The following is a 14807-nucleotide window of genomic DNA, read 5'->3' as shown; positions in this document are numbered from 1 at the left end:
TATTATAATGCTACATCATAGAACAAGTGTCTTTTCATTTATAATTTCTATTGTAAATCCATACTCTTCATTTCGCCTTTATTCTGACACCGTTCTAATTATTTATGATAAATCTCATTGACAATGTTTGCGCTCGCAGCATTTAATTCGATTTTACTTTTATTATTTCTTTCTTTTTTTTCAAACAAATCAACTGCTATCTTGAGTGTAAATTGCCATTCGCTCTTGGAAACGTTGGCATTTTTGAGGCACATTATACGGTACAAAATAAACTCGGTAATCTTGAAGACATTCGAATATTAAATATATTAGTCGAACATTTTCAAGATTTTTCCAAGCGTTTTTTTAGAAGCAATTACGATCAGGTTGAATGAGAGTCAAAACCAGGAGTGAAAATTATTATTACTCGATTTCGACAGTTTTGCTCATTATTTTCTCATTTATGCTTTACATCATTCTTCTCACTATCTAGATGCCTTACGCTTTCTTCAAATTACATCAGTTCTGTGATCTTTTACATTTTTGTAACGTAAATTTCTCGTAAAGATCTGTACCGTGCAAACAGACGTAATTAATTTTGAAAATCTCGAAAAGAACTCAAATGTTTTTTTCTCGATTTGTTTTTTCCCGCTGAAAAGATAATAGAATACAATATAAAACAGACAGTAAAAATGACAGTATTCTTTACGCATAACATTCTATGGCACGATTCATCTTAACATCTGACAATGGATACCATAATTGTTCTTTTTACCTAATTGCGTGTTTTAGCGAGAAGAAATGAATTATAGAACAATAATTAAGAAAAATATGAATCAATCTTATACAGATAAATCTTATACAAATAAACTTTCGAATATTTTGAGTCTCGCTATTGGAATTTTGTTTCATTATATTTCACGCAAGACAGGTAAAAAGACTTATATGTATTCACTATAAAATCGCTAAATATGGACTAATAATACATGGTACCTTAATAAAAATAGAGTTTCAACATTCGGCTAGTAATACAATGACGTTTATTATATCACAACGAGACAGGTCCTGCGTGCCAAAATTCTACTCTGCTCAGCGATTTTTTTTATCTTCATTTATGTCAATTCGGATTGTCCGATGCACGGATGCAGCGATGATACGACCAGTTGTAAGGCATTTTTTAATATTCAAAATGTTTTTTGAAGGGATCCATACATACGAGACCTCCATTTTACCTCACATATCAAGCAAGCGGATACAAATTGCATTTTCTTTTAAATAAATTTTATACCTAGTTAGTTTAAATCAATATAATCCATTATTTTTGATAGTTTGCTATATTTCACTTGTCTCATATTCATCGATCCCGTTAGCATTCCATTTTACAAATATTAAAGAAAGATCTAACGGGAGCCCCGGGCTCTTCGTTGCATACTTCAAGTGTTTCGGAATATAACGGTTTCCGTAAAACTTTTTACTGCGCGAACAAGTATCATTTTATTCCGGTCATTTAACACGATTTGTAATTAATTATATCATCATGCTATCTAATTTACCGAACAGATCAAGTCGTCATCACCGTGACTAAACCTGCATAGCAGTTAACAAAACAAACAAGTTACGCAGAGTCCCTATAATAATAATAGTAATAATTATAATAATAATAATTATAATAATAGCAGTAATAATATTAATATTACTTAATTGTAAAAATAAGTCTACGTTTTGTTCGATTAGAACGAAGTTCACGGTTTCTTCGCTTATATCTTTTTGAAAACAAAATTACTATTACGGCTTATCAATTATGATTTTTTAATTTTTAATTTTCGTGCGTCTTTTCGCTTCCTTTTTATCGTGAACATTCACAATTGTCTAAATATCTTGTTACAAAGATACTGAATAATAGTCCTGGTTTGATACATAATTATTATATTTTATGCGTTGTATTGCATAAAATTATAAAGGTTATTTTTTTTTTTCTTTTATTATTGCTTTTACGTTAATATAGAAATAGGGCAACTAAATTTCTTAAATGTTTTTTCCTTTTTTTTTTGTTAGACACATGAAAACTACGTTGCAAGAAACGTGGTAATATATAATATTTTTAAATTAAATTGGACTTCGAAATTCAGCGCATAAAATACCTAATTTATTATTTCTGATATTTAAAACTTAAGACTTAATATCATTTGAATAAGAATATGATTAATGATTAATTGAAATCATTTAAAGCGCATAATTTAAAATAGTTTTTTATATCACGTGTGTTTTATTTTTGGCCATATAGCAGATCTTTCGGAGAAGTAATTAGAAATTAGGAGATGGGAGAGAACGAATCTTTTAGAACTGTTTTAACATAGCGATCATATATATATATATTTTTTATATAAAATTATATGATTGCTTGTATTGTAAGTCGTTTATTTGCTTGTGACTCAAGAATTCTTATCTGTACACGTGAAAATTATTAATTCTAATTCTCAATCATGTACAATTTAAGTCATTAATATAAAGTACATGTCACTAAGATAATTTTTGCTATTGGTTTTCATCGATAAAAAATGTCCAATTTTATTCACCTTGATCGCAATCGATAATCCGCGCGTATGTTTCAATCACAAAATCGAATTTTATTTCCCATAAATTTTACGAATGTTGACGTTATATTCCGCTAAAATATATATATATATAATATATATATATATTATTCAGCACATATTTAATTTACATAAACTCTGCAAGCGCAGCTTACCATCGTCAAATGCACTTTTTATTTTATTTTTATTTGTGTACGAAATCGCTGCTTATATGTGTAAGTGTATAAGTGTTAATAAGTTGTCAATAAGAAATATTAGAAAATCTGTATTCCACTTATAGTTACCACAACTTTTTTATATTTCTTTATTGAGTTTTTTTATTTTTTTTATTTTTTTTATTAGAAAGCGGCAACTGACGAATGGTGCTTTACACCTATATCATTTACTGTTTATCATTTAGTGTATACAATGCATTGATATTAATTTTTCTCCGAACTTTTAGTAGACGATGAATTTATCTTGTCTTTTTATATTTTGACTCGTATCGGCGAATATTTGTCTTTAACTGACATACCATAGTATGAATATGTGATATTTCATTCAAAAAAATAATGACAAGAATATAGGCTTACTATTTAATATTTTTTTAGTAGGTAATAAAAATAAAAGACTAATTAAAATTATCAAAAGCTCGGATTTTTTTTTATATATTTGATAGTATACTTTAAATGCAACAATTATGAAAATACTAACATCAGCAATAGATTTGATAATTATCAGGAGTTGTCGATAAAAAAAAAAATTTATTTTGAAGTAATTAAAATTTTACTGCGCAAAAACTTATTGAACAAAGAATATTGAATTAATTAGAATAAATGAGCTGTAGATCTGTAATCTTATTGGCACATATAATCATCCCTATATTTAATTTTGCATATCTAGGCATTTTACTTGAAAAATTATTAAGCAAAGATATATAATTACGAGGATACATTTATCGCATCTAGTAACTTTTAATTCTATGCACTTGGTCCTACTGATGCATTTTCTTTTACATATATCATTCCATACGTAGAAAAATCACCTATGTTAAAAAACACTTTAAGTTGTATGGTATCAAAATTTCTATGATACAAGCAAACTGAAAGTATTAATCTTCTATTAAAATAGTTAAATAATAACCGCCAACACGAGTCTATTGATTGATTAAACTGTACATTTTTTTTCATCAATAGGCAATGATTCCGTGCATTTTATTTTAACTAGCGGAATTTAATAGTTTGGAGAACTATGCGTCTTTGCTTGCATGTATTTATACACATATATACGCGCGACAAGGTGTTACGTGCAATTCTGTATGTCTCTGTGTATACATAGTGTGTATGAATATGTGAGCTGTGTGGACGGCGCTACGTACACCACTTTTCAGTCAGTCAACTATTAAAATAGTCAACTTTCGTCAGTGTAATTCAGACACCCCTTGTTCCACTGGGACTTTTTAGTTGAACGTGCCTTGTTCACGTCAACATATACCGTTGAATGATCTAAAGAAATGAAAAACAATCTTTTTAATATTTTAAATAAGATGTATCTTTTTAATTGTATTTATAATTTAATACAATATTAAATCATACTTGCATACAGATGTGCTAGAGTTTGTCTTGAAATAGGAAGAGATTATTTGTAGCAGCAACAGCTACTACATTTTCAGATGGATGCCAAGCAGTATGTAATATCTTTTTATTGAAATCAAGACAGTCGACGCTAATTTCATCTTTTTTACGTTTACCGCCAGTACAAACCTTTCAATAAAATATTTATATTGTAAGTAATAAATTACAACAATTATAATTTATTTATAATTGTACGTATATTTTATTATTTTATTATTTATTATTTTAACTATACCTCATTTTAAAAATTTATACTTACCTTACGTGGTTTTAAAAGTGTTTTTGGTTTGGCAATGTCACGTGCTGCTTCCAATGTGAGATCACGTTTAGTCGTACGATCGAATACTCTGAAGAAATTATTGTATGAACCCGTCATAATAGCAGAATCATTACCACTCCAACAACATTCAAATTTATCAAAGATACAATCATTTTCATATAATGAACATAACTTTGATCTTAGGTATTCATGTACCTATAATAATGTAATTGATAAATATTTTACGTTAAATATATAAAATTTATATTTCAATTTTTATTACATACAGGGTAACATTCAATAGGTCTTGTTTCCATTTGTAAATCCCACACTTTCACACTGAGGTAGTCTCTACTGATCATATATCTTCCTGAATTACTAAGTTTTACATCGCTTATACTGGAAATGATTTCAGAGAAGAAACTTCTATTTGTTGGATCTTCTGGTTCTTCAAAGAGCTTACTATGTTGGTCGCAAAGCGCAGCAGATCTCATGTCACAAAGTCTAATTGTTCCTTTACTGCTACTATATACCAAGACATTACATTCTGCCGGATGAAATTCCGCAGCGGTTATTACTTCAGTTAGCTCCTCCATATTAGTTGGCTTAATATCTACTATATCTGTATATTATTGTTAGGAAAACAACAGATAGGAAGAGATAGATTTATTTTTATTATAAAAAATAAAAATAAAATAAATACTAAGTGACACAGAAAAAGGATACTAAAACTCTGGTCTGTGATCTCAAGGTGCCAAAGATTAATTCTAAGATCATCAGCACTGAGGTATGTTTCCTGATCACTGTTGACACTTATACTGTTTATGTGATAGGTGTGCGCATTGGCAAATATTCTTCTTGGAGATGCTTCTACCATTAATTCCATTGGCTTTATAGTTGGAACCTAAGTCAACAAGTAAGTATTCAATATATGATAATAGTCTCATAACATTATGTACATATTTGAACTTCTTGACCATACTCCCATTGAAAATATTTTTGTTAAAAACACAATAGTATAAAAAAAAATTATAACAATGTATAAATTTAAAATAAAATGATAGAATTAAAGATGAATTTATTATATATAATTTATTATAATTTTAATTTATCAAATTAGCAAATAATAAAAATATACTTAGTATTTACCCTTAAAGAAGTGATACAAGCAGGATCACGAATTGTACCATTTTCTTCCTTTGTATTATAGCCTTCTACTCTTTTATCTCGTTCACTGACTTTCCACAATTTAATTGTTTTATCATTTGTGGAAAGTAAAAAATGTGCTGGATTTTTTCTTTTTAACCATCTAATTTTGTTAATTTTTTCTTCTATTTCTAATGATTTCAGGTAATCAAATTCAGGTTCATGACTTTGAAAGGTGCTGTATACATTGTATTCACCTCTCCGAGGTATACTGTTTTTACTCTAAATAAAAATATCATTTTTTTAATTTAAAAAAAAAATATTTTTATTTGTAGACACTGAAAATACTTAAAAAATTTCATAAAATATGACTGAAAAATATTTAAAATTTATTTATTTCGTTTATATTTTTAATAGTTATCTTTCAATATTCTCTAAAGATAGAGAAATATGCATATTATATACAAATCTGGCAATAATCCAATATTAATATATATATAAAATTTTTATTCAAATGATATGTTTCTTTTAATTGAAAATGCAAAGATTAACATATAATATAATAAATATGATATAAATACAATTAAAAATAATAAGAAACTTACAACTGGGTCTCTTTGAAAAATAACAACCCGACCACCTTTATCTCCTGTTGCAAGAAGATCACCATCATGGTTAAATTCAACACATGAAATTATATCAGCTAAAACAGAATATAATATGAATAATTATAACAATATATTTCAGAATATTTAAAATATATATTTAGAAATAATACGAAAAAAAAAAAGAAAGAAATAACAGAAAAGAGAGAAATAGAATATGTCATAAATTATTGCTTTTATTATTTTAAAATATATTATATTTATGTTATATTACATTTTTGCAATGATTAAAATGTAAATTGATTTATAGATCATACATGTAAAATATATGTATCATTTTTTTTGTATCTAAAACCTACCTTCAGTGACATCGTCTTCTAATGTTCCTTTCACCTGAGAGAAACACCACTGTATGTCACCATTGCCTAAAACAATAATAAAATAGATGAATTATTAAATATAAGATTTCCTTGATATTATCCTCATTTAAGATAGACATATAATAAAGTTATGAAAATTTATATACAATATATGAAAAATAGTGCAATTAAGTTTCATATTACTCATACAATATTGTATTAATATTGTATATAAAATAGATTAAGATTTCATAATGTTTATGTTGTCAATATTATTTCATAATGTTTGAATTATATCATATAACTTGAGTACAAAAAGTAGTAAATGCATAATGTTAAAAAAGATACATACAAATTTATTTGGAAATTATACACGGTTTTTTCCCAATTATTGAAATGCACGATACGCACGATCGAATAAAAGCAAGAAATGGAACGAATCGATAAGGATAACGAGGATAAAAAACAGGAAAAAATGTAAAAAGTATATTTAATATTGAACATGAAACGTGATAAGGTAATCATAGAGAAACGTGAAATAATAGTATCAAAGAAAAGGAAAAAGAAAAGGAAAAGGAATTTATGAAAAAAGTCAAAATGAAATACATAAAGAGAATGAGGAAAAAGAATATTAAACAAAATTCAGGGAAAAAAGGTAAAAGTAATCCTACTTGAAGTTTCGGCGCAATCCATCGTGCTTCTAGGCCGTCGCCACCGCCGCCGCCGTCGCCGGCGACGGGCGCATTTGGCCCCGCGCACGGCAATAATCCAGAGAGTGGATACGGGTGATTATATTTGAGGATGCGGAATTGACGAAGAAGAACTTGCGTGCACTGCGAGCGCTGCGGATATACCCGTGAACCCGTGATAGTATCTGGGTCAAGGTTCAGGTTGCCGCGGCGCGGCGAGGCGGCCAGCAGGAGCGACGCACTGTTCGGTTCACGACGTGTGGTAGAAATATATAGCGACCACGCAGAGTAAACCGTTGCTCACGACGCTTACTTACCGGCCATCTCGCATACAAGACACTACGCAACCAGAGAGGTTCGCACGCGAGCTTACTCTCGGTGCGAGGTCCAATACCGCCTACTCGACCAGAGATACGCGCGCGCGGCGCGCCACGCCGGCGACCAGGAATCAGGAAACCTTCACGATTGTTTACCACACTTTGCCTTATCTTTTATCCTGTCACATATTCGTCTATCTAGCTCACTACTAATATGAACGCAATCACCAACTTTCAATGGCGGAATTCACGAACGCATAACCGCACAACACTACTATGGCGTGACGTCACACCACAGTCAGGTTTCGCTACTCCGACGGTAATCGCCATCTTGATTGCGAAAACCGACTTTACGCGAAATATAACGAAAATTACCGAACGTGAAAGTTCATATAGTGCCATCTATATCGCGCAAAATTCAAATTCTGAAACTTTTAAGATTATTCTTTTTCGAAAAAATAATTAAAATTTTAAGTTTAAATTGAAAATAACTTGAAAATAAAACAATTCTATATATAAATATATATATATAATATATATTAATTTCAAATATATTTCATATATATATTAAATAAAGATTATTTAATATAAAATTACTATGTAATGGTATTAATTAAGAAAAAATTACCTAAAAGTTCTGATAATTTCTCATGTAACTCTTCTAAAGAGGAAAACATAGGTAAATCTCTGGATAAACGTGCAAAATTTCTGGTTGAGCGAAAATCTGCCATCATTCGGTCCATTTTTAGCGAAGTTTCAATATAGATATAAAGATTTTTTTGTTATTTTTTGATTTTAATAAAAATAACGACGATTTACTTTTAAGCTTGAAACATGTCGCATATTTTAAATTGAAAAGTACAGAATTGGTTATGATGTACTTTAATAGAGATCTCGTCGATACATTCTTGATAAGGTCCTAACGTCCGGCCTGTGTTGAATATTAATACAGTTTTTCCTCTACAATAGAAGATCAAGTATTTTAAATTAAGAGTATTAATATTGACAACTATCATATTCTTGTTTGTTTAAAATTAATGAAGAAAATAAAATCCCACAATTAAAAGTACATAACAATATTGCCATATTGTATATTTGTAAACCTATATAAAATATCGTGTTTTCCATTTTACTCACAAATTCATAATTCAAACTCAGAAATTGAGTTCGTTCAGGTTCAAGCTAAAGGAAACTTTAGGCGTAGTTTCGAACCGGTACTCCAAAGTGAAAAAAATTTAAATTCGAATCACAATCTACTTGCCCTCCCGCCGCAAAACAAGTTATGTACGATGAATTTTTATTTTCAGGGATTCGATTAACAATACGAGAAAATACGATTAACAATCGTAGACGTATCGAAGACAACAATCATTCTTTTTTTTTTATTTACCGTAATAATCAAATAGATCTGATTTTTATGTTATCTCTTGATTTGAATAATTAACCGAGACTCGAATATATTAAACAAATAAAAGAAGACAAACACACGAACATTTGCGAATGAAACGGCCGTCTCGAACTGGTACGAAAGTGCATGAGCTCGTACGATACACGAAACTCTCGTTGTCGAACGTGTTAGAGGGAGGATGTTAATGAGTTTGTAACGAATTCTAATGTAGAACTGCTGCAACGTTTACTCGGACACGAATATTTGCCACGAATTAAATGCAAGCATTTTCGAAAAAGTAAAGATCAATAAAAAAAAATATAGACATCACGTGTTCCCGCGTGGAGAAGATTTTACAATAATTTTTTTCAACGAAATTTACAAGTTCCCATTGTACGATAAATTTACACTCGAATGCGCTAAAGATTCACTTGTATTCGATATATATATATATATATATACATATATATATACATATATATATATATATATATATATACATATATCGTTGCTCACATTTCTCCTATAGAGAGTTCACCTTTAAACTCACATGCTTCAAATTTTTTCCACGTCCATGGAAAATCGATCGAACCGTTTGTATGGCTAACTGTGTAGTTAAAGCTTTATGCGCTTTTTCTTCTTTCTTTCTTTCTTTTTTTTCTTCTCTTTTTTTTTTTTTTTTTTTTTTTTACTTTTGCAAAACGAAGCATTGCACCAACAATCAGATCAATTCCGCATACCAATTTCGAGAAACGTAACTACGTACACGTCGTTAGAGAATTTTTGTCTACTCACAAAGATGACCGTTGCAGATCGAACTGTGCCTGTCACTCTCTTCTCGAAGATCATTCGACTCGTGATAGAATCGTTTTAACCTGATACGACTTCGCGCACTCATCCTCCTCAGTGACGATTTCTCGCAAACGATATATTCTTGAACGATATCCGTTACGATCACGCCGGCATACTGTTATTGCCAGGTGACATCGGGCCTCGTTGGGTTTACCAACTGACCGCTAAATGTAAACGATGCTCGAATCGGTTCGTATAAATACACTCGTGTACATACAACGCGAATGACTACTATCGAATAACATTCAAATAATCGTACGAATTTAACTTGTCACGAAGAATCTACGTATCTAATCTGTCTGTCTAAATCGCGGATTTGGAAAGAAAAAAAAAAAAAAAAAAAAGAAAAATAAATGCGCAAAAGTTTGTTCCGGAGAGTTTATTGCCTCTTCTTTTTTTTTTTTCTTCCCTCTTTTTCTCTTTAACAATTCCCATTCTTTGAGTTTCGCGAGGAAAAATTCGGTCGTCGAATATTAGAGTTTTTTGACACACGGGGGGAAGGGAAATGAGCGAAAAAAAGGGAAGAAAGGGTGGAGAGAAGTGATGGAGAGAAAGGCGGGACGAAAGAGAAACGAGAAATAAAACTCACCGACTCTCTTGTTCACGGCGGTATTGATCATGGAACCAAGCTTGGTGAGGCTAGACTGCCTCATGATGTTGGAGGGGCTCTTCATCCGTTTTGACGGTGGTACCGGAAGCGGGGCGGTCTTGGACCTTGCCAGGATAGCACCGTTCCGGCAGTTTCCGTTTGGACTGGCGCCGGGGGGCCGCTGGGGCGGAGCCCCCCATAGACCCACCACCCCTGCGTGACGCGTGGTGCTATTTCGCGAACTTCGACTCTTTTCCACCTGTTAACCACGCTCGCTATTCTTTTATCTCAACATCCACTTTGCATCAATTTGTCGCTGAAACAGTAATGGTCGTAGGGGAGCGATTACTTTCTTCTCGTTCTACAATTTTCCATTATTATTATTATTGTTGTTGTTCTTATTATTATTATTATTATTATTATTCGATTATTCGATCGGTTGAGAATACCGGTTCTCTTATCTTCCGCTCGAAAATTCTTCTCGAAGAGAGCGCCGTCAGAGTGTGTCTCGGAGTAATACCCGGAAGTGTGTCGTGGGTGTTGCGTCGCGTGGAAAACCGGTCTTCGGCGCGCTCGCGGCTTTTTCTTTCTTTCTTTCTTTCTTTCTTTCTTTCTTTTTAATCCCGATTTAAGCACGAGAATGGAGAAACGAGAGCGTCAATTCCGAATCTGAAGGAGGCCGATTGAAAGACGCGTTAACAGGCGGAACAGGAAATACTCTCGGTGGAGAGTTTTTTTTTTTTTTTTTGCGGCGGTGTTTGACGTGAAGAATGCGTGAATGTGATCGAATGTGAAAAGAAAGAAAAGAAGGCAACAGGTAGTCGAACGTGGGTAAACTCATTTGAGCTGTGCCAAGGGAGGGATGCGCGGACGCGAATGCGCGGGGGTTGAATGCGCGCTGCTTCTCTCGCACTAACCTAACCCACTTCCTCCCCCGTCTCCTTAGCAATTCCTTGGTTAAAGCTGAGCTGGATTCCTTCCCTTATTGATCATCGACCAGTGTCGCGCACAACTTAATAATCTTAATAAGCGTCGCTCGCGACATTGACATCGTATGTAGGCGTCGATGGAAAATGCAAAGAATTCGCGTAAACAAGCGAGCAACTCAACGAAGAAGATTTGAAACGCAAATGGGGCACCCTGGGATCGAGAGGAGGAGAACGAGGGGAGGAGAGAGAGAGAGAGAGAGAGAGGAGGGGTATTCGCAGACGAAGACGCGAAGACGCGAGTTCGCGCACATTGGCAAATATCGAGGGCAACGCTAGCCTCGGATAAACGATCCGCTATTAACCTTCGCGTTACGACGTGTATACGCTGCCAGTACCAGTTTCTATCAGCTTTTCCACCGTCGACCGGGCTATTAATTCGGCGAAATCGACGAAGCGACCATCGCTAGAACCGATCCGATCCGATCCGATCCGATCCGCCGTGGAAATTGAAATTTAAAGCAAGCGTTCTCATTAACGCGGATCTTCAAGAGAACGGTAGTATCCCGTAACTGAGAAAACACTGCGTTAATAATAAGAGAAATGTAAGATAAAGTTTTGCGTGGCACAAAATACTACGCATATTTCGTGTAAACTACGACTTAATCGGATTATATCATACGAAACTGGTTGTACTTGAGTATATATATAATAATTATACGTATTTATCGTGCTTTGAACCATCACAGCATTTGCATATACGATAAAACTTTTAATTCGGGATGATGACGTGTGTGCAAACTCGAAGGTAATACCTTTGTTTTTCACAAACGAATTCTTCGTTAACGAGGCTACTACCAGTTGCACGTTGCATCTGAACGTGAAACGCTTTTTTCGCCCAATGCTCTCCCGATGTCCCTGATTCTGGTATTTCTTTCTGGTATTAACCTTCTGAACTTTGACACTTGTATTTAAACAACCGATAAACATAACCGAGGTCCGAGTAAAAAGCACAATGAAAACGCGGTTAATCTAGAAATACAGTCTGTATAGTGGAACGAGCGCGACGGAATTAACGTACCTTCAGGAATGGAGCAAGGTTAAATCTTTACCGCTAATCGCTACTACCGGTTAATCTTGCAATTTAAACGCATTTAAGGTCATCGAGCTAATCTACCAGTGAGGATCAAATTCTCACACTGAACGATCTTCCCGTTAGTTTTCTAGAATGTTTTAGAAATCGAGACAACTATTGCTCGAACGAATCATAGGAAACTAAAGCCTTAATCAGATAAATATATATATATATATATATATATATACATACTTTCATACTTTCAAGAGAAAAGAAAAATGAAGATGGTCATTTAAGAAAAAGCGTCTTTTCCTCGAACACGCGTCGACTATATATTTTTTTTTTTTTTTCAACATACCCGGAAAAGTCCGTTCCCCGACTATGGATTTGCGAGGACGAGCAAGAGGGGTGGCTGCAGACGGGTGGTAGTTTGTTAAACTGGCGAGCTGTGCACGCCAGTGGCAGAAGGTCCCTGGCGTCTAGCCAGAGAATTTTCCGACCGCTTCTTAAGCTCGAAATTCATTCCTTTTGCGTGCAAACTCCATACCAGGAACACGCAGCATCCCTGAGTTCGGCTACGATTGTTGTTGTGTCCTCGGAGATAATGTGTCTGAGAAAATTTCGATATTTAAATTTTCCGATTGAAATTTCTCGATCACGTTGAACTCGCGTTTCACTGGGTAAACTTTAATCCAAGATTGTATAACGCTTATATAATAATATTATATTTCAAGGAAGAAACGTTGGGAACTTTTGTGAGAACTTTTTCGCGGGAAAATATTTAATTTTATCCGAGATGCGATTTTACTACGATAGAGAAACGACGGTGAAATAATGGTGGTCTAGCTTGTAAAAGTGGAGTGATAAAATTGAGGGCCCATTCTTTCACAGGGAATAGCATATTCTGTATCCCACTTTGAAATCCATAAAGAATGGAAGGAGAGAGTTGGTTGATGATCTATTTAATTCTTCCAGCAATTCGAAATGAATTAAAACGGACGATTCTATGGAAGAAAAATTGTGAGAATTTTGAAATTCAATTAAATTTATTATTCACATTATGCAAATCGAAGAAAATTCCATTATTTTTCCATATATTCCGTGCGTGATATGAATTTAATTTCCCCGTATTGCTTTATCGAACAATAATGTCACGGTAACGCGATAACTATTATAGCACGATGACAAAATGATGATATAATTCCGACTAAACAACAGAAAATTCTACGAACATTCTGTTTAACTTAAGCTTTAACCCATGTTCTTTCAATTCTTGATTAAAAAATCTTCGACAAAGAGGACACGATGATAATAATGACGGACAAGCACGACAGATGAAAAAGAGACGGCCGTACTGCTACTACTACACAAAAGATTTTTTTCCCTGCATTTTGTCTTTCGTCATTGTCGAAAATCATTTGTCGGGCTGACCTTTTCAATTTTCATTTCTAAATCGCGAATATTTCTCGATTATTCGAGCGCGACGACATTTGATAATTTAATAATTTCCGCATTGCGAACGACGATTCGATTTCTGCTCATCACTTTTTCCTTTTTTTTTTTTTTCGGGAATCAAAGAGCGGTGAACACAATGGATATTCGAACAACCGGTCACTCGAGCATGACAAAACGAATTCCTCTTTTTCACAACTGGAAAGCAGACACGATCGATAATCGCGCGCGTGGAGAGTTTAACCTTTCGCTTGGCACCTTTAATTATTACACTGCGTCGAGAGGTAATCCAGCTATCGTTAAACGTTGACCCGACCTGATCGACGCCTCGTGTTAATCGGTATGCTCGTGTGAACTTTACCAACATTATCAACGGGTACCCCTACCGCTGCCGAGTCCCCATTACGAGACAATACCACCGCCATCGTTGTCTTCGATTCCGAGGAAATCGTCGTGCCTGTATTAACGAGGTTACCCCACACCCATTATTATTCTTATCGGACTCCTCCGATATCGTTGTTCACGTCCTTCGAAGGGAGAGAAAGCAAAGGCTAATTCCTTTTTACCCGGATAACTAGACTCGTGAGCTGTGATTGGTCGACTCGAATTTTTTCCACTTGGTGGAAAAAAAAAATATCCTCCCGTTTCCTTTTTCTTCGAAGGGAAGAAACGATCCTGGATTCGAAATATCGGTGTGATGTCTCGTCTCATTCTCCGCGTTTAATATCGGTGCGCAGAATGCAATGGTCACGTTGCATTCGCGGAGAAACATGCACATTATTAAAAAATAACGCGGATGCAGAAGGGACCCCGAGGCCAACAGACGCGAACGTCCTTCTGGAAATAGTGGGTCAACGCTCAATGTTAAAGGGATCATAAAAGTGTACCAGTAGGCCATCCCGATGAATCCGTACTACGAAAGTGTCAGTTTTTGTAGGCTTTCAACGAACACATGTGATTATATG

The 14807-nt window shown here is 33.8% G+C and overlaps 1 protein-coding gene across 12 annotated transcripts in view; it reads right to left on the bottom strand.

Annotated features, from left to right (window-relative positions):
* Positions 1–996: 996 nt before the first annotated feature.
* LOC122712842 (protein phosphatase PP2A 55 kDa regulatory subunit) overlaps positions 997–14807 on the bottom strand; it is a 29887-nt gene continuing 16076 nt past the window's right edge. For 3 of the 12 annotated variants that reach the window (XM_043932782.1, XM_043932780.1, XM_043932783.1), the window contains exons 2-10: positions 10390–10705; positions 6556–6621; positions 6197–6294; positions 5595–5873; positions 5172–5349; positions 4733–5067; positions 4446–4661; positions 4148–4315; positions 997–4057 (exon numbers count right to left, since the gene is read on the bottom strand). In XM_043932782.1, the coding sequence (XP_043788717.1) occupies positions 4163–4315; positions 4446–4661; positions 4733–5067; positions 5172–5349; positions 5595–5873; positions 6197–6294; positions 6556–6621; positions 10390–10474 (1410 nt within the window). In that variant the 5' untranslated portion in view covers positions 10475–10705 and the 3' untranslated portion in view covers positions 997–4057; positions 4148–4162. Of the gene's footprint in view, positions 4078–4147; positions 4316–4445; positions 4662–4732; positions 5068–5171; positions 5350–5594; positions 5874–6196; positions 6295–6555; positions 6622–7226; positions 7864–10389; positions 10706–12130; positions 12232–12748; positions 13001–14807 lie in introns of those variants that run through there. The other 9 variants (XM_043932781.1, XM_043932784.1, XM_043932786.1 and 6 more) reach the window with 9 other exon arrangements.

Source organism: Apis laboriosa, unplaced genomic scaffold, assembly GCF_014066325.1.
Source record: "Apis laboriosa isolate Shangri-la unplaced genomic scaffold, ASM1406632v1 scaffold21_cov150, whole genome shotgun sequence".
Classification (NCBI taxonomy): Eukaryota; Metazoa; Arthropoda; class Insecta; order Hymenoptera; family Apidae; genus Apis; species Apis laboriosa.
Note: the sequence above shows the minus strand (reverse complement) of the source record. Positions and strands in the feature narration are given on the sequence as shown.